The sequence below is a fragment of the Conger conger genome, chromosome 5, assembly GCF_963514075.1.
Source record: "Conger conger chromosome 5, fConCon1.1, whole genome shotgun sequence".
NCBI classification, from domain to species: Eukaryota; Metazoa; Chordata; class Actinopteri; order Anguilliformes; family Congridae; genus Conger; species Conger conger.
Window position 1 is genome coordinate 59,470,285 of NC_083764.1, and position 27,762 is coordinate 59,498,046.

Here is a 27,762-nt window from a genome sequence, read left to right on the forward strand (position 1 = left end):
AGTTATTCCAGCGAAAGCTGTTGTGGTTCACTTTGCCCGGAGAAGAGTGGAAAGCCCTTGGTGTTCATTCTGCTGAGAGAGACCCGTAGTTTGCTCAAAACCAGGGATCATCAACTCTGGTCCTCAAGTCCGAATCCAGCCCTGGTTTTCTTCTCTCCCGGGTAGTTAATGTTACAGATTAGGCCAGTCTGGCTTCACACCCGACTCCCAGGTAAAAGGAGGGTGGAAAACCAGCAGTTCTGGGCGCTCACGGTCTGTGAGTTGCTGATCCCTGCTATAAAACAGACCTGTGATTCACTGCATCACTTTACATTTTGACATTTAGCAGACAGCTTTTTGGCATTTTGACAGACTCTTATCCAGAGTGATTTTTTATTTTTATTTTTTTTTTACATGCAGTCCATTTATACAGCTTTTCTGAAGCTGCTTCATATCCAGAAAGACTTAAACATAATGTTTACATGCAGTCCATGTATACAGCTTTTCTGAAGCCGTTTCACATCCAGAGAGACTTAAACATAATGTTTACATGCAGCCCATGTATACAGCTGGATGATTACTCAAACAACTCCAGCTGAGTACCATCCTCAGGGGTATAACAGTAGCCCAAAACCTTTGAATTACAGGCCCAGGTACATAACTACTACACCAGGGATCATCAAATCTGGCCCTCAAATCCAGCCCTGATTCTCTTATTCTCCAGGGTAATTAACTGAACAATTAGTGCTACTGATTAGGCCCGTCTGTCTTCACACCCGACTCCCAGGTAAAGGGAGGGTGGAAACCCGGCACAGTTGATGATCCCTGCACTGCCACTGTATGGCCTCTCCCTGTGGGGGGCGCTGGTGAGTCGGTGACGTGGCGTCTCCCCGTGTCGCGTGCAGGAAGAGTAAGGAGGACGCACAGAAGGAGCGGCGCCGGGTCTCCAGCCTGCTGAACATGATGGAGCCCAGCCTGCTGCAGTTCTACATCTCCCGCCAGTGGCTCAACAAGTTCAAGACCTTCGCCGAGCCTGGGCCCATCTCCAACCACGACTTCCTGTGCCCCCACGGAGGTAGCTCTCTCTCTCCCTCCCCCCCCCCCGCTTCTCCCCCACATCCACACCGAGGCGCTGAATCGGCCACACAGTCGGACGTACAGTGCGTGCAGTTCCTATGTATTTGGACAGTTTCCGTTCTTTCGGCTCCGTAGTCCAGGACATTGGGGGGAGAGCTACGTATAAAAGAGATGTGATTCCTACACGCATCTCCCGAAGGTGGAGTATGGATGCAGGTTCCCTTAAATTAAAGGGCACAGTCTGCACTTTAACCTCGCATTTATTGTTTCATTTCAAATCCAATATGCTGGACGACAAAGACAAAAACACTGAAATTGTACAAACTGCACTGTATACTTCACCCTGCCCAGGGATAAAGGTCTATGAAGTACCTACCAACCCTCAGGCTTTATCTATTTTTATTAAAGGCCATTTTTCTGCAATTTGGGTGCAATACTGTAAGACTAAAAACAAATAATAATGTCTAAAATGACTCATAAACATTATAAAGAATAATTACAATTAACAATAGGAAATTGACCATAATTTAGGGGATTTGTAATAAAGATTTAATCTGCTCATTGACGACAGGGAAAAAGTCTTACATTTTAATTATTGAATTGTAGAGTGTGACTGTCACTTTTGCCATCAGGTGTCCCACCACACAAAGCCACGTACATCGATGACCTGGTGCTGATGCTTCCGCAGAACGTGTGGGACCACCTGTACAGCAGGTGAGACGCCCTCACCCCACCGTTACACAGACGCTTTTATGAAACGTTTCATACGGCTGGAGCCGTGGCATTAACGGCCATCTTGTGGACCTGTTGCCTGTCAGGTATGGCGGAGGGCCAGCTGTCAATCATCTCTACATTTGCCACACCTGCCAGACGGAGATCGAGAAGCTGGAGAAGAGACGTAAAGCTGAGCTGGACATGTTTGTTCGGGTATGGCCTTTTTTTTTTTTTTTTTAAACAAATACCTCACTTAAATTTTCGATTTCCCTGCTTAGTCTTTTAATGTTGTATTTCCCTTCCTTCAAAGAAATGGTAAACCGACCTTGCTGATACTCAATCTGCCGTGATGAAAGTACAATCTGTTTATTCCAAACTAGGGTCAAATAATTATTTGAAATACGTAAACCCTTTACCCAGTCATTAGAATTCACCCATCTGTTTTCACCTATATTCACAACAAAGTGGCTCTTTCCGTACGTGTGGGCAATATGTTTTTGGAAAATGTCCAGGGACCTTTAGGACTGCTTTTCAATTTTATTCCCGGCATCTGAAGAGGAAGGAGCATATGAAATATGTATTTGACACAGGTCTGGCTCATAAACGGTTGTGTCAGACACACATTTGTGGAAATATAGGGAATAAGGACGTAAGTGGTGAGGAAGTCTCCCTCCGGTTCCTCCTGTTTGAAACGTATCGATCTGCGGGGTTTGTGCCCTCCCCACAGCTGCCCTCCCTGTACTTTCATCACTGGAGATCAAAAGTCAGCCCGGAGAAAATGAAGGAGATAACCAATTCATAGGAATAGATGTAGCAGGTCTCAGTGGGCTGGCCCGTTTGGGAACCGGACTGAGGTGTGGAGAGACACCCCCCAGGGACGATCAAGCAGATTGCTTGTTTTCATAACGTCCACATCCTGCCTGGTTGCTAGATAAGTTGCAACAAAAAAAAATGGGTGTAATCTTATTTTGTAGAAATTGTTAACTTTTTATTAGGTAATCTGCTGTGTCAGGTAATCCAATATTTGACTGTATTTTACTGTTGTGTCGTCATCTTGCCTCCATTGCTGTTATTAACCATCCACGGACCGCAATGGAAATACGTTTTTTTACTTTATTGTGCCATCCTTGGCAGTGCGAGACTTTGTGTTTTTATAAGTGTATCTAATAAACGAACCGCACCTGGTGTCTGGAGGGCCGGTGGGTGGATGGCGTAGCCGTAAGGAGTCACTGAAACGTTCAGACGTGGTTTAAACGTGGTCCCTCTCCGTCCGCAGCTGAACAAAGCCTTCCAGGAGGAGGAGTCCCCCGTGGTCATCTACTGCATCAGCATGCAGTGGTTCCGCGAGTGGGAGGCCTTCGTCAAGGGCAAGGACAACGGTGGGTCCCCCAAAACGCCGCGCCCCGCCCGCCCGCCCGCCCTTCGTACCGTAGGAACAGTCCTCTCCAATGCGTTGGTTCTTGTATCCCCTGCAGCTGACTATAAATAGAGTAGTCAGTCATTGACAGGCCCACTGTGCATAATGCTTACACATGCCGCTGCTCAGCTTTTCGCATTGTCCCAGTTATTAAACTCGGTAAAGAAATGCGGGTTTATTGTTCCTCTGTGCTGGGACATGTTTTCTTTTGGGAGGAGTAAACGAAAGTTGCTGGATTCCTCTTGCGAAGCGACTGCTGAAAGCATAGTTGTTTCTGCCTCGGAAAATCTTCAGAATCGAAAACCAATACAATAACTGATTACGGAATCCAATCACAGGTAGATTTAGGTAAGGGTTAATGTGCTTGTTAATATTGTGTAATAACTGATGATGGCTATATTTCATGTGATGTATTCTAATTTTTTCTCGAAGATCCTCCTGGACCAATTGACAATACGAAAATTGCGATCAACAAGAATGGGCATCTGACACTGAAACCAGGTAATGGGTCACCTGCTCAAGTATTTGCTGCAGTCGTTATCTGAACATAGTTATTACACAGTTATTATTTAGAGCAGATTTATTTTTATTCAGACATGCTACAAACCTGACTACCAGAGGTGACTACAATTCCCATAAATCATCCTGCTAAGTTCTAATGCATGGCTGGGCCCCATAGTCTGGTATTGAATCCAGGTGCTGCCTGTAGCTGGCTGCCAGGACGATGCACAGTTGGTTCTAGCGTCCCCCAGTGTTTCAGTTTCAGTTTCATGCACATGGAGCATCTTCCTCCAACTCGTATCTGTGTGAGACTGACTTAGAAGATGTGTATGGTAAGAAGAGTGGTGCTTAGCATGATAGGCTTTAAAAAAGGATTATATTGTCTGTCTATAGATCTATATAGATGACATGTGCCCCTCAGCTTAAGAATGTGATATTATTAATATTAACACAACTGTTTATGTGACAACAGTGCCAGAAGAATCCTTACCATTCTGGTGAGTTGAAAGGTAAGACTGACCTCCTCTCCCCTTCCCTGACCCAACAGGGGCTGATTCGGGGCAGATCTCCGAGGAAACGTGGAACTTTTTGCATTCGATCCACGGGGGAGGCCCGGTGGTGACGGTGCGGCCCAACGTCGGGCACCAGGAGACGGAGTCCTCCCAGGCTGAAGAGAAGGTGGAGGTGGAGACCCGCTCCATTTAAACCCCCCCAACGGAAAATAAGAATGGATACACTTTTATTTTGCACTTGACTATTTATAATGCATATGAGCAAGAAGTACCCACCCTCCCATTTTAAATGACAGTTTTCGACAACTGATGGAAGGCATACACGCATCACACAAGAACTTTGTATATATGCTAAATTTGTGTTGGCACAGAGGACCACAGTAAGTGTGACGATACCCATGAATTTTACTCGCGTGCAGCTGAAGATGTTACTGAAAGAAGTGTTGTTCTTTTGCTGACCAAAATGGAGCAAATGTCAACATTAGTAATGAATTATGAATATATTAAAGAATAACAATACATGTTCAACATAGGGGTAATCCTCTTACCCGTTTGGTAAAATTGTCCTTGTGAATGGTTAAAATAACCTGATGTTTTTCTCTGCAATGAATCAAACTCAAAAGGTTATCAAGGGATATTAAGTACTAGGTAGTCTCAGGAAGGGTTCTTATTTTGCACTGTACTGTAGACTTAAAAGGAGCATGCTCACCAGACTGATGCCTGATTCACTTTTGAATGTACCAGTACTAAAAAGAAAAAAAAAAAAAAAAAAAGTTTGTAAGTCGAGTCCCTCCGTTCGTTCTGTTATTTATCCCAGAAGGGTGAGATTTAATATGGTGTTTATAGATTTTTTTTTTTTTTGTAGGAATGTTTGGCAACCAGTGGACCTATGAAAAGCATGTTTGGAAAGCTGTACACATAGAAAGGTGAATTTAAACGGAACCCTTACTTCCAGGATTTAGTGGGTCTTACACTGATTTGCATGTAAATGCAGCTAGCTTACAAAATGTACTCCTCAGCAAATGTGTAACTGTCTTGTCTGTGAAACTATATGTATGTTATACATAACGATCTGTCCAGATACAACCAATTTCATCGTTGCTATCTCAAGTTAAGGCATTTTATGTAAGTGGGCATGATGTTTCTTCAGTGTTCAGAGGTGGTGAAGACAATGTGATGAATGTTATAACTGTAATGGGAAAACGCAAGTGAATGCTTCATAAACGATAAGTACAGTTTGTTCTGTTTTAGCTGGCTGACACTATTAAAAATTAACCAGATCCGATTTTTTTTTTTTTTTTTTTTTTTTTTGGGGGGGGGGGGGGGGAGTGTGACCAAACAAATTAATATTCTCTTTCAAATAATTGTATACCTGAAATCTCACAGTTGAATCCTGGAATACTTTGTGCTAGTATGAGGTGTGATGACTCTTCTGTTGCAAATAAATTACTGGAACCATCTAAGCCGACTCTCACTAATAATCACAATATATTAACTGAGTCTGTGTCGATGTTTGTTCACATTTCCATCTAGTTTTACAGCCAAGATGCAGCTGTAGTGGCCGTATGCTTAAACTGAATATTGTTTACAAGCTCATATTTTGACCAGCAGGAGCTTTACCTACACTTTACATCATTAAGCCCATTATTTGTTCAGTTGTTCTCTTACCTGGCACACGTATGTAATGCGTCAAAGGAGCATCGGAGGTCTATCTTAAAGAGAGACTTTGGTTATCCTATATAGGCTTGTGACTGATTGGCGTGAATGGCTTGGTTCTGTGGTACCATCGATGTTGTGGTTCCTTTGCATTGAATCACTCCTGGAATTTGTTTGCCAAAAGACTGATGGTCAGAATCGTAGAAATATGGAGAGCCTTTAAGCTTTGGTGTTCTATGGTTTTTTTTATATATATATATATATATATATATATATATATATATATATATATATATATATATATATAATGATTTTATTCCTGTGTCTTAATGGCCAAAACTGTATTAGACAATGGCCCACGTGTTTGTCTTCTGAAGAATGTTTTTAACGGGGTCAAATGCATAAATCAAATAAAACTGGTATTCCCGAAAGCAGATGCCAAAGGCTATAAAGAATGAAACCGCATGGTTTAAACAAGAATGTGAGAAGAGATTGGAAAACAAATGTACATAGTAAAAACGATTTGTTGTCGAAAAATAGACAGGAAAACCTAGTATCTATAGATAAATAAGTTTGCTTGTTCACTGACCATCTTTCAACAGTGGAAATGATTGTATTTGGTGTTCTACAGATTTGTATTCCACGTGCATACTAGCCTACGCGAGCTGCACTGTGCACCCACAGGAAGGTGGAATGGATGGTGTTCTCTTAACTTTATAGCTTTTGCGCTTCATTGCGTTATGCTTTGCAACAATACACCGCATCAGATGTTGCTATTTTAATACAGGTTACAAGCTTATAATGTATCCAATTTATACCTCTCTTGTCGAATAGAGGTGTTAGCGGCTAATTTCATTAGTTGTGGAACCACTAGGCGGCAGAGCACCTGTTTATATAAATACATGCATTGCTCAGAAACGGTGTTTGAAATGTGATTATTAAAACCGTTGTTCTTTTGGTTTAGCTAGACACCTGTAGGCTTTCCTCTTTTATTATAATTCGTGTTAATTGTGAGCTTTGCATAGAATAACTGAAATATGTTCCCAACTTTTATGTGTCATCATGGTCTCGGCAGAATTCGTTCACGAATCATCTCCACTACAATATCATATGTGATATAAGTTCAAGCCCACACATGCAAACCCGCATTTTAATTATATCAAGTAATCCACTGGTTATGCAACCTCCACGTACTTTTGAAAGTACCTCCGCACTTCAGCTATAAATATGTGACCGTTTTCGACCAGGAAACGTAAATTATGATGATTAAAGCAAATAAAATGTGTTGTGTTTAACATAGCTGATGTAAGAAATAATAAAGCCGTTCCAGCGAAGCTGCTGCAACAACAATCTCAGAGACTGCATATGCACCATGCTTGTCTCGCTGTTGCACGTTGCAAGCTCGGCTGTTGCAAAAAATGCATCGCAGTGTGTAGAGCGCGGCGGGATTCGGCTGCTCACACAAGAGCCAGGGGATAGAAAACATGGCGGCGGCCGAGTGTGCTGCAAACCATTTGCGGAAGTGAGGTAAGTGTAATTCTCGAGCTTTAAATACCATTTTTGAAATCAAACGCACCCGCCGTTGTCATCAAATACATCTACGAGTAAAATTAGAACTTCGAGCATACTGTAGACGTAGAATAAGTGGTTCAGCAGTCAGTCATTTGACGTGTGAGCGCTTTGGGAAAGTTGTTGCTCTAAAACAATCGTCTAGCTGCCCCTCGCTCCTGCTCCTTGCGTGTTTCTCCCTCTTTGCAGTCATCACGATCAGGCCATCTGGTCCCTTAAATTAGGTTAGTAAAAGGTTGCAGATATGTAAACATTTCAAACACACTTCCTCATCTCTGTCCCGATAGGATTTCAGTTGAAGTAAAATATAGCTAGTTTTCCGGTTCGTTTTTGTTTCACCAGCCTTTTAGAAGCTGCAAATGAGAGTTGAAACGAAAAACGCATAGCTGGCTATCCAGTCAGCAACCTTAATTTGTGTCAGTGTGGTGCATCATGCAGAAGGGTGCGACCAAGCTTTGCACGTTCTCCTTCCATTTATGTAGCTGTAGATTATTATCCAGCAACTATTATTGGATTTAAATAAACGATCTTACTAATCGATTTATAGAGAGAAGCTTGTTCAATTGAGAAACCAGTCGTGTTACATAAGTAACTAGCTAGCTAGCGTGAGCTAGCTAAATATGAGCTCACATAGACAGACACTAGCTAGCTACCGTTCAACAACGTCAAGCTCAGATTCTAGTGGCGGGGTAGACAGTGCTCTACCGGCTCAAATTCCTGCCTGTTCCCTGTATTTCCTTTAGCCACCAAGGGCCGCTTTTAGTGAAAAGGAGAGGGGGAAAGCTGCCTTTGCTCAACGTAACCGAGACTGCAGAGCTCAAAAGGTCCCCTGTAACACGAAGAAGAAAAGGAGGGTACTACGATCTGTCTTTGATCTTCATTAATCTATAGTTGGCTAGCTTGCTAGTTGGCTAATTGCTAACAACCTAGCTAACCTCTAACATGTGCATAACTTGCTTACTAGCAAACATTGTTTTTCTCCGTGGTTATTATGTTGTGCTCACACTTTTCGTGTTTTTCGGGTTTGTTGTTGTTGCTAGCTACCACTAAAACCAGACACGTTCTTGCAACGACCGGCTAGTAAGTTAGCTACGGCATGTAGCTAGCTAGTTAGCGCGCTAACGTTAGCTATTGTAATGTAATGATAATTTTAAAGTTCATGTTCGCCACGCGCACCGCTAGCTTGCTGGAAATACTCAGGAAGTTACTCAGCTAGCTAGTTAGCCAAGTTAGATAGCTCTCTAACACGTGGGATTCCATGGGTTCATACAGAATCATTTAGCCAATTACTTTGATCTCTCATTTGATGTTCATAGCTGACAATAATACGTTAGTTCTTTCACGCTTCAGTTCTGCCTGTCCACGATTAACTTCCCTTGGACGGCTGTGTCAAAACAAAACAATATTTTGTGAAACATTGTCTACATTTTGTGATCTAGAAAAGTGTTGATTTAACTAGGGATGTTTGAACTAAACTGCTATCAACCTCAATATCATAACACGATATACCCAACATTAGCTAGGACTGGACTTTTTTCCAGATTGACACTTTTGGTGGCCATTTAATTTCTCTGCGACCACCGAGTACAGTTTAGTTTGATAGCCAACTACACAAGTCGCTTGATGCATCTTATAAAGCTGGTGGGTCTTAAGGTTATACTCGTAGAAACAGTTGGAATTAAAACGGAGCCAGCCATATCAACGTTAGCTTACTTTATTAGCAAAACAAAGTTGTGCGTTGAGATGTCTAGGCAACGCTTCCCTAACTGTGCAGTAAATCATATATCGTTGTTAATTAAAAGGAGCCGTGTACAGCGCGCAGTCAACGGTTCCAGTTAAACAAAACACCATATGTGCTTTTAATATTTAATGCATTAAATGCCAAGGTCAGAGAAGACTGCTGAGCGAGGACTAGCTTACTGTTTTAGCAGGTTTTCTCTTAGTTTACTACACCCTACTGTGCTATTTATTCATATTACTCAAGAATGTTCTAAGCAGGGGATCTTGCCCAGATTTGCATGCTGGTCACCCCTGCCACATTTCAACAAGATGCATGGCCATTGGCTGTAAAAACAATAAGTCGTACAGTGGAATACCAGACAGGATGCTTTGGGCTGTCCGTGCCTGCTCACGTGCACATTGTAGTTTTACCACGGATTTATTTTGTTGCAGTTAATCCTGTCTTGATTATATTTCCCAATCATGAGATTGGCCTGACATTCACTTCCTGGCCTATAATTCCTGTTTGGCAAAGGAGCTGGCAATTTATGCATACAATGTCTTATTGGTAGGACGTCTTGCTCCACATTGCTTTCCCTGTCATCGTGATCCTAGACTCTGCCGGAATAGTCAAATACTGGTCCTAGTGTATGACTGGGCATGTATCATTCTTCTTACATTATTATATAATTTGTGTAGAGTAATTTTTCCAGGCTGTAGTCTTGTGTGGTCTCATCTCATTTGCTCGTGATTTAAGAGTTTAATCTGGTTTCAGTTTTCCCATAACAAACATTTACAATCCCAGGCCAGGCTTAGTTGTGAAGCATAGTTAATGGCATAATAAAGATTAGATTTTGGCTTCTGCTTGATCAAACAAAGGCATATTTTAAGAGTTATCAAGAGTCCTGCTGCAGTTGGTATTTTAAATGACAAATTTCAAGTTTTCATCTGTGAAGAGGCCATTGCTGTAGACCAGGGAGAATGACCTCTGACCTCCGATTGTTTTGATTTAATCCAGCGCTGTTTGAGAGGCTGGGTGCCAACCAAAGCCTGATTCCCTGAGCGTGGGACGGTTTCCTAATGCCTGGAGAAAAAGCATTTTGTGAGAATCGGTAGCAAGACCCAATATTTGTTCCAATTTTATATTAATGAGTGGAATCTGAGTTTGTGTGCGTGCATGTGTGTCTGTCTGTATACATCTACAAATAGCCTGTTTATTCAAAGCTTTGAGCTTCCTGATATTCCTCTGATGAATTAAATATTGTGCAATAGGCCAGCACCTTTGTAAATAAATGGAGAATATACTTCAAATCGCAGCTGAGCACAGTTCTTGCTTGCCAAAGCAGCTTTTATATGCAGCTGGTTGAAGAAATAAAGGAAAGTGCTAGCGTTGATCATTGAAGTATGTGCTCAGCGTATATGGTAGTGGCATGTTATGAACATGTATGGTAACAGGCTTATAATCCACTCAATCATGTCTGAAGAAGCTTGATCAAGGGTATGTGGTGAAGTGGCTGTTATTCCAGTGCTGGTCAGTTTTAATATTTTGCCCGTTTTCTTTGCTCTAATTATGAATGCACCAGACAGACAATGTGCCCCCTGTTGTCATATTTGGTTATGCATGGTCAAATCGCATTAGGTTTCTGGGGATCACTGCGTAATTCCTAACTGGAGTGTGAATAGTGGACTGTGGGATAAATGTAGAATCTTCTCCAGGTGATGAGTGTTTCATGGCTGAGTGGCAAGATGGAGAGTGTAATTTTAGGTAGGTATACAAATGGCTGTCAACTCGCGAGAGCTTCGACAATAACACACTCTCCGCAGAAGCACTCGCTGCCATAGTACGTGCGCTGTGCAGTCGGTGTTTTGAAATTGAATGCGCAGTTGATGTATGGAGACTACTGGCACCCATTTGAGCAGATTAATCAGTATTGAGCGCTGAGCTCAGGGCAGCCCTGCCAGATGAAGCCCTTCCTTTCTGGGCTACAGTGCACTACGCTGCCCTGTGGGACCAGTGGCTGCAGCTGGGTGTTGATTCCATACTCTAAAACCCACTTTCTTAGCTGGATGAATTCCTACAGGCTCCCATCAAAACTAATTACAACGCTAAATGGACAGCAGCGTGCAATCCAAGCTCGAGTGTTGTACTGCTATTCAGTAAAATGGCCGTGTGAAGGGTCTGAATGAGATTGGTAGAACATTTTACTTCAAGAACTTTAATTCTAATGAAGTTTTTCCACTGCAGCTCTTGTTCTGTAGCAGTCCAGCACTATTTGCTAGGTGCCGCTAATAACAAGAGCACAGTGTAACGGAGCCAGCCAGATGTGGGTGTCATTCTCTATATTGTGTTCCACTGTCAGTAACTAGCTGTCCAGTCAACAGTATGAAAAAAAAAAAACCAAACAAGGGAAACTCTTATGTTCTGGAGTCAGAGGAGCCAATCTGTGCATGTATGGCGAATGGTCCCAGATTCGGTCTGAAATGTATCCATATTGGATATACATTTAGGGCCTGATTTATAATTAATTTTAGCATATGCTAAACCTTTATGCGCATGCAAAACCACACAACCAACAATTGGTGACAAACAAATACCTTGACCAACCCTTGTTCATGTTCCTGGTGTTTGCTTGTGCCCAAACATTTTGCGCATGTTGAAGGTCTTCGTGAATCAAGCCCTTGGGTTCCTGGAGGCATTACTGGACAGGCGTTAGTTGATTCCCTGTAACATACGTAGAATCTGTGTAGGGCGCCGTTTTGTGCCTGGGGGCACGTTAAGACATTCCCAACAGGAACGGGTGAACCTTAAAATTGTTGAAATGTTATCTGTCTGTTTCCGGGCTGAAGATAAGCTGTCTCGGTGACACCAGCAGTGAATGGAAAGCACTTTTTATTTTTTTTGTCACGGATGTGTTCGTGGCGTTGCTCGCAGCGTGACCTTTCCCAAGAAATCGTGAGTGTCAGTGCATGTGTGTCGCAGGTGGTCAAGGGCGGTTTCGCTCTTCCCCCGTCCAGGTGCAGCCGCGCCGGTTTACCTCCTCGCGCGCAAAAAATGGCTGTTGCGAGAAGTCGCGCGGGCTGAATTTCATTTAGCGCCGGTGCACTCTAAATTCAAATTTCCATCAGCGATTTACGAGTCTGCTTCCTGTTTTATTTATTAACGGACGACCTTGCCAACACATTAATCAAAGATGCCTCAAAGCTCAATGAGTGAACTGCAGTAACGAGCGCTCGCATTCTCACGTTGACATGTGCGCCTAAGTAGCGTATGGCTAAAGAACCTTGGGCCTTGAATCAGGAATTCGAAAATAAGCAAGCCCCCCCCCCCTCCACACGCTGCCCTCTCTGTGAAACAAGCAGGAAAACAACTAAACTACAGACGTTGTGTTGTTTTGGAAACTAGGCAAACCGCTAATTATGAACGAGGGAAATGAAGTCTGGTTTCCTGCTGGGCCAAGAGATGGGCAGATTGCGCTGCATTTCATCTTTAATGGCTTAAAGGGCACTGAGATTGACTAGAGCTGCGGACTCTGGCCACACAGTTGTTTGCGTTTCTGGGCTCCACGGCCTCTGTGAGAGTTGTGTTGCTTTGCAGTAAGTCCACATGTTGCTGCTGTTGTCCATTCACAGCTCACCACCTACTGTTCACATTTCTTGCATTGCTTTTGGAAATGTCTTCCAAGCCGGATACGGGCCAGCCTTACCAGGAGCTCAAGGGAGGGTTTGCTTTTGATGAAAGACTCAAGCTTCCAGTTTTTTTTTTGGTTGCTTTCAGATCTAATAACCACTTCGAGAACTTTAAACGTGATACATTTTCTTTTTTTTTCTTTTTTATTAAACTTGTCAACACTAAATGCTGCAATTCATATGCCAGAGTATACTCATTCAGCTGGAAATATTCCTGGCAGTTCTTTTACTATGACATCTGATAGAATTTGTTTACTTTTTTCTTGAGATGAAATTAGTGCAGAGATGGAAATGGCTCCCCTCGTGCTGAGCAGTCTGAGTCATTCCTGGTCTCGGCAGAAGGCAGCCGGGAATGCTGCTCACCGTGGTTTCCACACAGTGCACTGACCTGCCTCACCTGGCCTGACTCAAAGATCTACTGTACGTGTCGCATGCATCCCTGTAGCCTCAGCTTCCACCAGAGATGGGGTAAATCCAGGTTCAGAAATAAAATGTCCTCAGTATTTTGTCCCAATCGCCTGGATTTGCTAATTGGCGCAATTCTTCAGCCAGGAAGGTGGACCTATTTGGAGAAAGAAATGCACGCCAGGACTTTCACTCTCTGACCCCTGGACTTTTCCCCCCTCTGGTATCCAGCCTGTTTTTCACTTGAGACTTGTCGTTTGTCAGGATGTTCTGGTGGGGGAGAGCACCTGCTGTGTTGTGATAACCCATGTGGTAGTCATTGTTGTAACGGCCCAAGATTTCTTCTGTGTGTGAGGCCCCACTTTGTTTGTGTGTAGTGCTTTTTTAGGGCATGCTAACCCTGCCTGTTATTTTTATAATGCTTGTGGTTTGAATGCTTGGTTAGTTGTAACCATGTTTGTTCCTTCCGTAACCATGTGTACGCTCAGGTTTCTCTTTACGCTTTTGTAAAATTGAGGTGGTAGTTTGGGGTCAGCCTGAAAAACCTTGAGTATAATTTCAATAACTTTCAGATGTCCGACCAGTTGATTATGCGGTAGCAAGCAGAGATGTAGGCCAGTGGTGTTTAATGGCTTTATAGGACTTGTAACCTTCTTTTGCTTAATGTGAAACATTCACTCTGTTTCACTGATCAGACCATAACTTTCTCCTTTACATATTTGACTTAAACGCCTGTAGACAAGGCATGACTAGAACAACACAAGCACTCCAGTAGATCTGGGGACATATATATATATATGATATATGATATATATGATTCCCACCCCAAGCTCCAAAAAAAATGTGCTGCTACCTCTACTACCCTATGTCTTATAGTCTTATATGGGCTTGACTTTAGAGCACACGGTCCATAGATCCGCAAATTCATACACTCGGTGGAGGTGTCGGTGCTATAGTCAGTGTGGACTGTCCACACATACTCGGTACACGACCCCTTGGCTCTGCGCTGTCCTATTCCTGCTAAACTACAATTTAGCAAGTGTAGAACCTCCATGCTCTGCAGGGAAGGAACAGCCTCTCAAGATGTGAGAAATTGTTATCCGCTTTCATTTGTACAGTTCGCTGGGCTCGCCTGTATCTTAAGGTGTCCGGGCTAAGAGCCTGGGCATGTTTTTGAGCTTTGAACATTAATTTGGTTCTCGATACAGCTAAGAATGACAAGCTCGCTTCGATACATTAACAGGTACTGTGTCAAATTATCAATTGTTTTTTTGATTTATTTGTGTGGTAAATGTCTTTAGATTCTCTCCTTTTTAATCTCTTTGCGGCTTTCAGTTCCGTCTGTGCTACAGGCCACCAAGACGCACAGAGAGGGAACGGCCTGAAATGACGCGTGGAGTCATTGTCAGAGCCCCGGACGGCTACCCGTGGGGACCGCCACGCTAAATGGCCATTCTTGAATGTTGAGAGGTGTCAGTGGATGTCTTGTTTTAATATGCAGGAAGCATTGAAGTTAAAACGAGGAATCAAGAATGCCCGTAGGCTTATGCTGCTCAAAGAGTGTTGTGTGTTGCGACGGCTACACCCTGGTTTTATATCGAATTCCAGGGGAAGGTCTGTCATTGGCCATAACTAAATAAATAAAATATTGGCAGCAACTGGCTCCTCCTCCGCACAGTATGGCAGGGTAGGGTTGCCACACATTTTTTTTTTTTTGGGTTTGCTGATGAGGGGGGTGATTAGTGTGTTCTTTAAACAATGCTCCTCTCAGCTGAGAAACTGTCGGCTCCTGTCATGACCATTATTCATAACTCGCTGGATTTTCAATTTAATTTCAGCCTGGTTCCTGTCTATCAGGTCCGGTCTGCTTGAAGTTGTAAGACGCATGACTGTCTGCTTTCAGAGACATTAAATTGAAAGGGGACAGAAGGATGACAGGCTTTTTTTGGGGGGTTTTTTTGTTGAAGAGAGTAATTTACGATGATGTTCTCATAGCTTAGCCGCTGTGTATTTATTTTGGTGGCTAAGAACTGTCCAGCTGTTAAGTCCTGATTCTCTGGAGAGGGATGAGCAGAAAACCTGGCAGCAGAAATCCTTTGTGTTCCTTTGGAACGGCTTTGGTTCCGTTGAGATAAAATTAAACCGCAGATTAGTGTAGATGTGTTTTTGTGTGATTTCCTCAACGTGGAGGTAGTGGTTTCTCTGTGCAAACCAGTCAAATGTTGAGGAGTTTGTGTTTGCCAACTACAGACCTTTACTGAACAATGGAGTGTATGATCAACATTGATGTGGATGAAAACCTACTTGATAACTAGTGTGCACAGTGTACAAGTGAGTCTTCAGTGTTGTGAGGAAGTGACCTCATAAAACACTTCAGTGCTTCTAGCTATCCTATACATCTATGGAAGTTCCTATGACAACTTCAGCTTGCATTATCTGAACACTAATAACCATGTCAAGGCTTTCACCTTAGAATTTCCACTTACATCCTATGAGCTTTATCACCACTGCAGTGAAATAAGTCAGCAAAGTACTTTTTCTGTGAGAAATTTATTGTCAAGCTCACATAACTGGTAAATCATTGAAGGCTGCATGCCACTGTACAAGGTTTTTTTTTTTTTTTTTTTTTTTTGTTCATGTTCATACAGAGCTTTTTAATTTGAGTGTTGGTTGCAGAACTACATGGGATTTATTATCCATGGGAATTGGTTATCAAGAATTGTGGAATTTCACTATTATTGGTATGGAGTGCTGCCGGCACGGATGCTGCAGTGGGTAGCACTGCCACCTCACAGCAAGGAGGTCCTGGGTTCGAATCCCCGTCGGCCGGGGCCTCTCTGTGCGGAGTTTGCATGTTCTCCCCATGTTTGCGTGGGTTTCCTCTGGGTACTCCGGTTTCCTCCCACAGTCCAAAGACATGCAGGTTAGGCTGATTGGAGAGTCTAAATCGCCCGTGGGTATGAGTGTGTGAGTGAATGGTGTGTGTGCCCTGCGATGGACTGGCGACCTGTCCAGGGTGTATTCCTGCCTTTCGCCCAATGTATGCTGGGATAGGCTCCAGCCCCCCTGCGAACCTGTTCAGGATAAGCGGGTTAGGATAATGAATGAATGAATGAATGGTATGGAGTGTCGACTACCAAATTTCTGGTACGGCGACATCCCTGTTTTCCCTTGTCAGAAACTAAGAGGGGTTTCCTCTCAGCGTTTTCACTGTTGCATTGTATGCGAAGCCTTAAAGTAAGGAGCCGCCTGTTCCCGCTGCCCCCGCCCCCTCGTGGGGGTCGCCGGTTGCCAGCCACAGGAGCTTGCGCCCCAGGGCACCAACGGTGGCCTCGGACCGACACCGGACAGCTCACACATCTCAGTGAAGATGTGACTGGACTGTGGAATGAGCAGATTTCTCACATCAGAGTGTTAGAATCTGACCCTGACCTGCCCCTTTAGTTTTTAACATGTGGCCATTTTGTATGTATGTTTTATGGCACTTGTAACAACAGAAGCGGGATGAAATGAGCCACAAATGTTTTGGCGTGCTCAAAAAACTGATTTTTACCAGACTAAATATTTGTAAAACCTGAGGAGCAATTTCTATTTTATTATACTAATGTTGAGCGAGCTGACTAGAACTTGACCTCTCATTTTCATTAAAATGTAGTGCTTTCTCTTTGAGTCTTGCAATGCTACCAATGACTGTGTAAATATTATGATCAATCTACGCAAATATCAGACACTGAAAGAAGAATGGCACAAAGAAACAGGAGTAATTATTTTGTTGTGGCTCAACGCTGGGTCATTGCCGCTTGTAATCTTAAAAACAAGACCTGAGAATGTCTGCGTTTATAGAATACAGTGAATGTTGTTTTTTTTTTTTTTTCTCTTTAAAATTCAGGAGGAATTCCCTGTTAACGAGACCACTGTGTACATAGCTGTTAATGAAGATGCTAGTTTTCATATTATTTCATATTTATTTCTGTGACAGGGGACCTGTGGTGTGGTCCGGTGCTTTATAGCTTACAGTGGCACATCAATCAGTGAGTTGGGAGTTTAAAAGCTAAAAGTAGGGCTGCTTTAAACGAACGCTTGACAAGTGATGCAAGGTCTCAGGAAGGCTGTTGAGTCTATTGAATTCAGTTCTGTACACTGTGTCCGACATTATTCAGAGCTGTCGTTCTGTTACAGATGGAGATGGATCAGTTAGCGAGCAACATGTCCGAATTACTCTGAAACTCCTGTGGTAGGCCGGGTCCCTGAGATCTGTCTGTTTCCGGTGGCCTGGTCTCTGCCGCTGTGGTCCTCACTCCTGGTCCTGGAGAGCCGCAGGGCGTGCCTGCTTTTGTTGTTACTGTGCACTTAATCGCTCAATTAAAGCGGCTATTTACGCAGTTAACTCTGCTCATCTGGTTTCTTGGGTCAGAATTGGTTGCTGATATTAAGGCAAAAACAGAAATTCAGCACCCCCTGCGGCTCTTCAGGACCAGGAGTGAGGACCACTGCTCTGGCATATTAGCTGTAGTGGGTGAGCTGGTGGATTGTTGTGGTAAAGAAGGGTTCCCCGTCATCTCCTGCAGCCGTGCTGCCCAACCCTGTTCCTGGAGACCTACCGTCCTGTAGGTTTCAACCCTGCAACCCTTTTCAACCCTAATTTGGCCCACCTGATTTCTACTAATTGGCAGTGCAACAAGCTCTCTAGCTGTTGAATGAGGTGTGCTTCCTTAAGGTAGGGGGGAAATCCTACCGGACGGGTATATTCTCCAGGTACAAGGTTGGGCAGCCCTGTCCTACAGTGAAACACCAAGGCGTGGAGAACCGACACCAGTAGGCATCCATCTTAGAAACGTGTCCCAGCTTCCATGTTGACTAACTCTCCCGTCTTCTCTCTCCGGGTCTCCTCCAGGTGCCCACAATCTGCTGGAGAGGAGCAGACCGCCATGTGGAGACTGTAGGCTTCTGCCATAGCATGGCTGCTCCTCGCTCCACACGCGTTACAAGATCATCCGTGGGGCTAAATGGATTGGACGAGAACTTCTGCGGTCGGACCCTTAGGAACCGCAGCATCGCCCCGCCGGAAGAGTCCCAGGCCGGCCCTCTGCCCCGAGCGCGGTCGCCCAAAAAGAGGCAGGAGTGTCCGCAGGGTCAGCAGCAGCCCCCGCAGAAGGGCCCGCTCTCCGGGCGGCAGGCGCCGGAGGAGCAATGGCTGAGCCCGAGGAAGAGGGTCCTGTCCTGCTCGGAGAGGGACTGCCCCGAGGCCCCGCCCGTCCAGAAGAGGCCCAAGCGCTGCTCCCGCTCGGGGGACACGCCCGGGTCCGAGGAGGACTCCCCCGGCAGGGCGGAGCGGCCCGCCCGCGACCCCACGGAACCCCCCCAAACGCCCGCGGAGAGCGACGACGACCCGCCCACCCCCAGGCCGGACAGGCTGTGCCCTCCGCCGGAGGAACCGGACCGGGACGAGAGCGAGAACGCGAGCGGGGCGGAGGTGAGGGACGAGCCCCACAAGGTCACCAACGGGCTGGACGGGCGGCGGGCGGCGGACGGGGGCCCTGAGGGCCCCGGGCCCAGTCCGGGCGCACCCTCGGGCGACAGGAACAGCGCCCCGCCGCTGCCCAACGGGCGGCAGGTGGACTCGTCGCCGCCCCCGGACCCCCATGTGCCTTGTAGAAACTCGAACCTTGAGCGCTCGGAGCCGGACGGTGCGACGGCCGCCCCAGAGCCGCCCGTCCCCGCCGCCCCCGCCCCCTCGGGGGCCCCGCCCGCGGCCCGGGAGCCGGAGGAGGAGGTGGATGTTGTGGGGGACGCCGGTTGCCGGCCACAGGAGCTTGCGCCCCAGGGCACCAACGGTGGCCTCGGACCGGCGCCGGACGGCTCACACATCTCAGGAGAAGCCCGGCCCCCGGCGCCGCCCAACCCCACCCCCGCCCCCGAGACGGCCCCCAGCCCCGCCCCAAGCCCCACCCTCACTGACCCCCCCTCTTTCACCGAACCTCAAGAACACAGATACACACTGAGAACTTCGCCCCGGCGACCGACCTGCTCCAAGCCGCCCTCCCCCTCTCTGGGCAATGGCCCGCACAAGGAGGGCGAGGGCCGGGCGGGGCGCGCGGAGGAGGAGGCCTCCCCGAACGCGGATGAGCTCCTCCCCTCCGCTGGGCGGGGCCCGGCCGGCAGGCCGGGGACGGAATGTTCCGGGCGGGGGACGGACACGGCGGGCGGGGAGGCGGGCGTGTCGGAGGCCGGCGTGTCGGAGCCCAGTGTTTCCAAATCCACCAAAGAGCCGGCGGGAAGCCAGGCGGCTGAGGAAGAGGAGGATGAAGAGGACCCGGACGTGTATTACTTTGAGTCTGATCACTTGGCTTTGAAACACAACAAAGAGTATGTGAAACCATGGCAACCCGCATCCTCTCCCAGCTTTTTTTTTTTGTGTGCCTTCACTTTGTTGTGTGCTTCTCCTGCGAGTGCCTTCTGCTTCCTGTCCTTTTCATGTCTGCGTTTTAGTTTGTGCCATTACAGTGCTAGCATGGTAATTGGAAATGTACCTAAAAAATAAAAAAAATCTATTTCATGTCTAGTAAACGGACAAAGCTGCTACACATAGATTTGCATCGTCCACATGAAATATCTTTTCAATTTGTCTTGCGCTCGCCCTCTCCCTTGGTCTCCCACTCTCTCTGTACCTCTCTCTTTACCTCTGGCTAATATTTAAGCAGTCTTTTAGGGAAGGACAAGGTCTTTTGCCGTTTAATTCTTTGCAGCTGTTGTTTGATGTGATCGGAGATCTGAGTGACGGCCAGCAATGAAGCACTGGGCTTCATTCAACAAACAGGACTTTTAGGAATTAATGGTGCATCCCATCTCAGACCATGCGTTCATTCCCGTGTTTGTATTGGAAGAATACATGTTTACTGTGAGTATGCAGCGTGAATCATCAGGAAATAAACGATGACATGGTAACTGTGCTCTAGGGCTTAATGTTATCACCCACAGAAAATTGGAGCCATCCTTGCTTATTAGTTGCACCATATTTGTTCTGGTAATGCTTTATCAATAAGAACAACTCCGTAAGAACAACATTTATGCATAGCCTGAAAGGCTTTGAAAATGTAAGGCTGGCGACTTCAAAGACGGACAGAAATGTCTGCCAATGCCTGAATGTTACATCATTAAAACGGCCGGTTATGATGTGATCTGCTGTAGTTTTAGATTATTGGCACAAGCATCAAATGATGATCTGCGGATGCTATGTTTGAAGTGTTTTTTCTTTTCTTTTTCTTACCCCTCTCAATTTGTAGTTCCTGCAAATGGCACTTTCACAGAATGGATTCTAGTGCAATGTCAAGGCAACCATCAGCTCTAATCTAGAGTGACAATGATGTTGTTATTTTTTGTCCCTGCCTGTGCCTGGATTGATAGCTTTTTTTTTTTGTCAGGTCAGGTTTTTGCAGAATATGCGGCAATCCTGTAAAACGGTCAGTCAGACAGTTCCCGGTGCACCATGGGATTGAGGCAGCTTTATCTGGCTATGCTGCAGGAGATCCTCTACAGAGTTTGGCCCTCGCGGGAGTGAGGCACCTCCACCACAAATCAGATCCGTGTCCTAATGTGCCATTGGTTAACTCAGTCGGTGCTGTGTGTGATTTTAGTGTCAGAATATGAGTCTTCACTGGCTAGAAGGCATCAACGAACTGTATGAATAGTTTTGATTAGTTTAGAATTATTTTTCTACAGAGGAACTTCCTTTGTAGTGTCAGGTAGCCATCTGACGTATGTATATTTCTCTGAATATGGCGCGAAATGGTTCTTCGGAGAAGTCTACTGAGCATTTGCATATGAACACAGAGGAAGGTATTAAATTCTGCTCCATGCAAGTTCACGCCCATTCAGACACTTCTGTTTTCTCATTTTCTCATAGAACAGGTATAATGGCTTTTCAGAGGTGCTTGTTGTGGTCGACATTAACGTAAAATTTGGTGCAACGCCACAGCACGAGCCGCATGTCCTCCTAGGAGGACCGAATCCCTGTGCACCCCTCGGCAGGGTCACCCCCCTCCCCCCCCCGTGTCCGAAGGCCCCACCTGCCCCAGAACCCACCTGGGCTGCCTGCCAGCTCCTTTCACACGCGAACAAAAGCCGCCTCGCTGCCCAGCACTATAGCGCACTCGGCTTCTTCCAAAAAAGGGCTCTCGCCATAGCCGCTTCAGCGAGCTCCCCAGGTCCCCGAGTCCAAGGTCAACGCATGCCCTCTTTCTGCTCCGTAAGATAATTTTTAACTTGCACCGCGATCGCCGCGGCAACCCAAGGGCGCGGGCGGCGCGTTGGAATTTTAACCGGGGCTGATGTAAACCTGTGCAAGGTACCAAAGTCACGAGCCAAGCACATTGTAAACCTGCTTGGATCAGTGTTTCCGCTCCTGTTATATTTTATTTTTTGCTGTGGTTTCCATCTTGTCAGTAACTTAAGTGTGTCACAGTTCAGTGTTTTCCATCCCGCTCTGCGCTGTCCCGGCGTACCTGGTTGTTCCGTTGTTTCTAGTCCACGTATTGGGTGCTAGGCCCCTGTGTTTTGTTTGTCCTGGCAGGTTTCTGGAATTCCCTCGCCGACCCTGGCCGTTAATTTGATAAGAGGCAGCGAAAAAACTCTGCGTACTAATTAAAATGATTCATGCGGACACCCTCGGTTTATGCAGACCCAGGCTGCAATAACTCCCCGCCTTGGCTTGTCCGCTCGAGTCGAAACGCTGCACTTCCCTTCCGGCTTACATTAGCTCTCTTCCCTCTCGGACACGGTGTTCTAGAATGTTCCGACGCGCGCTCCCAGGACGGTGGTAAATCGCGGTAAACCGTCCGTTTCAGTAACACGTTTGGTCACCCCCCCATCCCCCCCCACCCCTCCCTGTCCAGTTACCAGAGGCTGCTGCAGACCATCAGCGTGCTGGAGGCCCAGCGCACACAAGCCATCCTGGACCTGGAATCCCTGGCCTGCCACCAGAGGGAGGCACTGAGAGACCCCATCAGCTTTGTGGAGAAGCTACAGAAGCAGGTACTTACTTCGCCCTCTTTTTCTGTGGCCCTGCCTCACTTGACCCCTTAACCAATCACGAGCGGTTCTGTTGCATGCAGAGTCAAAGTACTAGTCGTGTATTATGGTGCCTTTGTTTTCATTTTGTTCTTTTGATAGCTTCATTGAAACTAATTGTGAGATTGGTGTTATGCGTTATGAAATGGAGTAACCCTCTCTATTTTGAATTTCTATTTTTTTTGTGATTATGGCAGGTGGTAGAAAAACACATTAGAATAAGAATGATGTGCTTGTTGGGCCTGGTTATCAATCGTGGATAACCAGGGGCCATTGTAGGTGGCTGCAAAAATGTGAGAAGCAACTTCTAGCAATGCTTCCTCAGCGTTGCTAAATTTATTGAAGCTCTTGGTTTGGTGGATGACGCATACCTCACGCCTAGCTGCAAGGTGCAGTGCGTTATTTTAAGCGCCTCTTCCCAGGCAGGTCTCCCTGATGTGAGTTCCCTGCAGCACCAGGTATGATGATGTCCCAAGAGGGCGGTGACTGTTCCTGAACCCAGGCAGTTCTCAGCCAGGTCAAAGGTCGTGTTGCATCCTCAAATCCCCGGCGCCCAGCCCAAGTGTCCCGTCGGACAGGGGCTTAGCGGGGTCGGGGTGATTCATATCCTGTGTCGGTTACTGCCTCTCTCAGTCCACGGCCTCTTCTGTCTGAGTCATCTGGGTTTCCTCTGAGGTGGTCTGTGTTCACGCGGAGAGACCGAGAGAGAGACAGACAGACAGAGAGAGAGAGTGTAATTGGTTGAATCAGGCAGATGATTGCTCTGATGTAGCTGAAGACACACCTCTTCAAGCAGCACCTCTCCCCATCCCTCCCTACCTCCCTGTGAACCTTAATTGTTGTCTCTGTGACTTGCTTTGTGTATCGGTATTTTTAGTTGGCTAGGTAAGCAGTGTTTGGATAGTTAACTTTGGTCACTTTTGCTCTGTTTGTTTGTTTGTTTGTTCTCAAAAAAAAGAAAAAGAAAAAAAAGGCCCTCGTCCTTATCTTTGTTGTACAGGTAGCAGTTGAAATTGTACTTCCCTCTAGGGTCTTTCAGCGAACTTTTCCCTGGTTATGGGTATGCACTTTGTTGTACGTCGCTCTGGATAAGAGCGTCTGCCAAATGCCAATAATGTAATGTAATGTAGAACTAACCAATGATGGGATCGGCTGCAAGCGCTGGGGTTAGGACGATACAGAGGTGAGGTAGGGAGAAGGGCGTAACATTTTTCCTCCGCTTACACACGTTCATTTTGTTTTCCTCAGGAAAAGTGAACTTGCCCACACGCGCCCATGTTAAATGCGCACGTTTGGATCGATGGGAGTTTTCCTGCCGCCATTTAGTTTCCCTGCCACGTCGAGGCATTAGCAGTCGGTAACACTCATCATCCGTCTGTAGGCACTTGAAGCCTCTGTGCAATTTGTGAGGTGTGAATGCGACACATTTGGCAGTTGTTGTTGTTTTCCTCCCGGCAGCGGTGCTGGTTACGGCGGGAGGCATATGCGGTGCGCACACGGGACTCGGCACAATCGCTGATACCCCCTTGCATGCGTGTTCTGGGAGCCCTGGACCTCAGTGTGTGTTTACAGAAGAGTAAATGACAGGAAGACAGATGCTGTCCAAAGGGCTTGGGAGAATCCCCTCCCTGCTACACGCATGTTTTCTGGACGCCCCTTTCTGCACGTTGACGGTTGCCCCCCCCCCCCCCCCCCCCCCCCCCCCTCCCAGGTTGGCTTGGGCTTGCCCTGTCCCCAGCGTGTGGTGCAGCTTCCAGAAATCGGGTGGGACCAATACACCTCGGGCCTGGGGGACTTCGAGAGGGAGTTCCACGACAAGAAGCGCAACACCAGGAGGCTGAAGCTCATTTTCGATAAAGGTCAGTTCTGCTGCGCGCAGGGGCTGAAGGTAGCATGGGGCGCGATTTATGAACATTACAGCAGCCCCTTCGTTAACGAAGAAACGGGAAGGAAACTTACCTGTGGTGCAACAACACATAGTGCCTCTGAAAAACATGCTGCTGTTTTTACCCTGCTACATCTGTCTTTATTCGGCCCATCAGATATCTCTACTCTGCCACATCTGCTATCTCTACTCTGCTATATCAGCTATCTACTCTGCCACATCGGCTATCTCTACTCTGCCACATCGGCTATCTCTACTCTGCCACATCGGCTATCTCTACTCTGCCACATCGGCTATCTCTACTCTGCCACATCGGCTATCTCTACTCTGCCACATCGGCTATCTCTACTCTGTTACGTCTGCCATCTTTATTCTGCTACATCTGCCATCTTTACTCTGCTATATTTACTCTGCTACCACCCACAGAATGAATTAGCATTTGTAAATGTCATTAAATGAGATTTAAATGTGCTCCCCGCCCTTGGGTTGTCTTGTACAGTGGGGCTGCCCGCTCGACCAAAAAGTCCTCTGGATTCCCGGAAGGAGGGCGAGCCGTCTGCGCTGTACTCAGCTCTGCCCTCTAGTGACGGTCCGGAGCACAGCGCCTCCAGCAGCCGGACACAGGTATCCGCACCGCCTCAACGCACCGAGCTTCAACCGTCAGCCGCCGTAGCCGGCCGCCCGCCAGACCTCGCCCCCACAGAACTGTGTGTCTGGCTCACTGGCTGCATCCGAATCAGCCTCTGAACTACGGCACCCTCCTCGGTACTGTCGACCAAGCATGCTGCGTGTTGTTTAGTGTGTACAGTTTAGAACGCGATGGCGGTATGTGAAAAGTAAGTGGCAAGCACTTCCGCCCCTTGTGTGGCCTTGCTCGGGTGTCGTTATCGTTGCACGTCAGCGAAGTTGCGCCTCCTTTTCAAACTAAACGTAAGCATCAGAATTTTTGGGACCAGAATGGTTCTTTACTTCCTGATAAGGTGCTCCCGCATATACTCTGCAAAACCCCAGAAATGAGTATGTCCTCCTGCAATTTTAATTGCACTACATTTATAGAACATTTTGAATACATAACAATTTTCTCATCCAGTGTACTGAACAGCTATACTCAATGGTAGACAAGTGTGCTGATTTGGACACAGCCCCTGATTGGACATAGCCCATGTAGGGGTTCATAAATTCCTGAATCCTCTCCCAGCAGTGCTTGTCATTCAGCTGTGCGTGAATGTGCTGGTCTCTGTCAGGGCGGAATACACAAGCACTCACCGGCTTGCTCCAGGCGAGACGCTGTAACAGCCAGTAGCAATCGGACTGTAACAGCCAGTAGCAATCAGACTGTACGATTTTAGCTGAAGGTCTCGCTACCCTCAGTGAGCTTTGGCTGTGCGGTGGAGCGCTGCGTCTGAAGACGCTGACGTCTGTAACGGAACAACACTCCGCACAGCGGCCTGTACGGCACTGCGTAACAGCGTGACGCGTCCTGACATTCAAACGAACGGCGGCTGTATCCACCGGGTGTGTTCAGGAAATTTGACAGCTCGCATTTCCTCCTGGGGAAAAAGTCATGTAGCCCCCCCCGTCCCCGTCCCCATTTCCCCAAGTTAGTGCTGATTTAAGTGCATTTGCAGTCCGTGCAAGCGTGAGCGATGGTATCTATGGAAACCTGATGTTCTGTCTCTGGGGTGCGGGAGATGGCGTTTCTCCTCCTCCTCCTCCGTGCTCTCTGAAGATGGAGGGGACGAGTGCAGTGAGACTGATGTGTCCACAGATTGAGCAGCTCCAGGGAAACTGTGCTTTTCTTTTCTTTTTTTTTCTTTCTTTCCCCTGCTTCTGTTCCCACCACAACTGACCCTGTTACTCCAGTCTCATGTATTGAGCTAATTCTGTGCCAAAAGTCTGTATGTGTAAAATACAATTGGCAAATGCAGATAGGTTTTTTTTAAAAGCAATCTGTCCTTCCATTTCTTTTCCACATTTGCCAGTTTAAATTACATTTGCAAACTGTTCTTACGCACAGACATTTGGCACCGATATTCACACCTGCCTCAAACAACTATACCGTTTCCCTCAAAGGTGCTGTTCTTGATGTGGCTCATTTATTCATTTCCTTCAGTAGTGTGTGCAAAACAAAAACGCAACCCTACAACAATCACCAGATAACCTTGTGGGAACAAGAAGGAAAACAAAACAAGTGAAGAATGGATTAAATAGCAAAGGATAAAGGGAAAATAAATGAAAATAAATGTCAAACGGACAACGGTTTAATTACCCGCAAGACTGTTTAGAATTACGTTTGTGTGCTGCTTAGAATATTGTCTGGTGAAAGCACGCATTCTCACACAGAAGAGCAATTCATGTTAATCCGCTTCAAAAATTAATTGGCGAATCAGAGTTGGTGAGTAATCGCTTCGTAATGCGAGTGCCACTCATGTCCTCTGCTTAATTGGGTCGCACGGTTCAAATTATTCTGATGTCTGGTTCCGTGAATAACGCTAAATCCCCGGCTGGTCAGCACGGCTAGCAGCGCTACAACACTAGCGTCTTCTCCCCGTACGGTTTCTTCAGACGGGCTGAATTGCGATCCCTCAAAGGCGGCTCAGAATAAAGCATTCGAACCGTGGTCTGGCCGTCGGGAGCTTTCTCTGTGTAAATGTTTGTGTTGTCTCCGAGCTCTGTGCTACAAATGGCTTTCCTGATGTCTGCGCCTTTGTTCAGCACCGCCGTCTGGCGTCATCGGCGATAGAGAATCCCATTGATTAGGATCCTGCCCGTTCGTTCCGCTCGGAAGAGGCCGACACGGCGTGTTTACTAAAACGTCTGAAAGCACTTCATCTCCGCAAGGGCCTCTACGCAGGAGGGCCCCAAAAGAAACGCTTCATTCATTCCTGCAGGAATTTGGTTCAATTGAGAGCAAATGTTCTAGTTCCGTTTCACCGTAGCCCTCTGTGTGGTGACTGCAGTAGATTGACATCATCGACCTGTCATTCACTGTAATGTTTTTTTTTTTCCCCCTTCTATCTCTTTCTTGCAGCAGATGATAAGAGGGCGGGTTTGTGATCAGAATAAACCAGACACCTTTAATCAGCTGTGGACCGTGGAGGAGCAGGTAGGCGGGGGCCATAAGACTTTCATCCCCTGGTTCAGCGGCCATTCTTGGGATTTATTTATTTTATTTTTTGTTTTTATATGTTGAAATATTTGATATGTTGTATATAGCCATTGCATGGCCAGTCTGCGCAGGGGCCCCCACTGTATCTTCAGGGGCCCCCAGTGGTCCGTGGACCCCCTGTTGAAAACCCAGGAACAAACCAGTACCTAGCAGATGTAAGAGTAACAGGTTGAGCAGGCACTGTTGCGGGACTTAGCCGCTGAAATGAGAGTTCAGCTGGTCTGGGGTGGTAGGGGCCGTCTCCATCTCGCTGGTTACCCATCGCTCTCCTGCCTGTGTCTGCAGAAACGTCTGGAGCAGCTGCTTCTCAAGTTCCCCCCGGAGGAGGTGGAGTCCAAGCGCTGGCAGAAGATTGCAGACGAGCTGGGCAACAGGACCGCCAAACAGGTGCCCCCACCTTCCGCCA

At 46.6% G+C, this 27,762-nt stretch overlaps 2 protein-coding genes across 5 annotated transcripts in view; both read left to right on the forward strand.

Annotated features, from left to right (window-relative positions):
- usp33 (ubiquitin specific peptidase 33) overlaps positions 1-5,505 on the forward strand; it is a 30,948-nt gene extending 25,443 nt beyond the window's left edge. Inside the window, exons 19-24 of the mRNA XM_061241308.1 lie at positions 885-1,054; positions 1,689-1,770; positions 1,875-1,983; positions 3,047-3,149; positions 3,620-3,688; positions 4,236-5,505. Of these exons, the coding sequence (XP_061097292.1) occupies positions 885-1,054; positions 1,689-1,770; positions 1,875-1,983; positions 3,047-3,149; positions 3,620-3,688; positions 4,236-4,393 (691 nt within the window). The 3' untranslated portion in view covers positions 4,394-5,505. The remainder of the gene's footprint in view (positions 1-884; positions 1,055-1,688; positions 1,771-1,874; positions 1,984-3,046; positions 3,150-3,619; positions 3,689-4,235) is intronic.
- Positions 5,506-7,183: 1,678 nt separating this feature from the next.
- The window catches only part of zzz3 (zinc finger, ZZ-type containing 3), a 30,008-nt gene continuing 9,429 nt past the window's right edge, over positions 7,184-27,762 (forward strand). The window contains exons 1-7 of one of the 4 annotated variants that reach the window (XM_061243743.1): positions 7,184-7,383; positions 18,131-19,602; positions 22,128-22,266; positions 24,014-24,161; positions 24,687-24,811; positions 27,219-27,293; positions 27,642-27,743. In XM_061243743.1, the coding sequence (XP_061099727.1) occupies positions 18,194-19,602; positions 22,128-22,266; positions 24,014-24,161; positions 24,687-24,811; positions 27,219-27,293; positions 27,642-27,743 (1,998 nt within the window). In that variant the 5' untranslated portion in view covers positions 7,184-7,383; positions 18,131-18,193. Of the gene's footprint in view, positions 7,384-7,533; positions 7,650-7,878; positions 8,280-18,130; positions 19,603-22,127; positions 22,267-24,013; positions 24,162-24,686; positions 24,812-27,218; positions 27,294-27,641; positions 27,744-27,762 lie in introns of those variants that run through there. The other 3 variants (XM_061243746.1, XM_061243745.1, XM_061243744.1) reach the window with 3 other exon arrangements.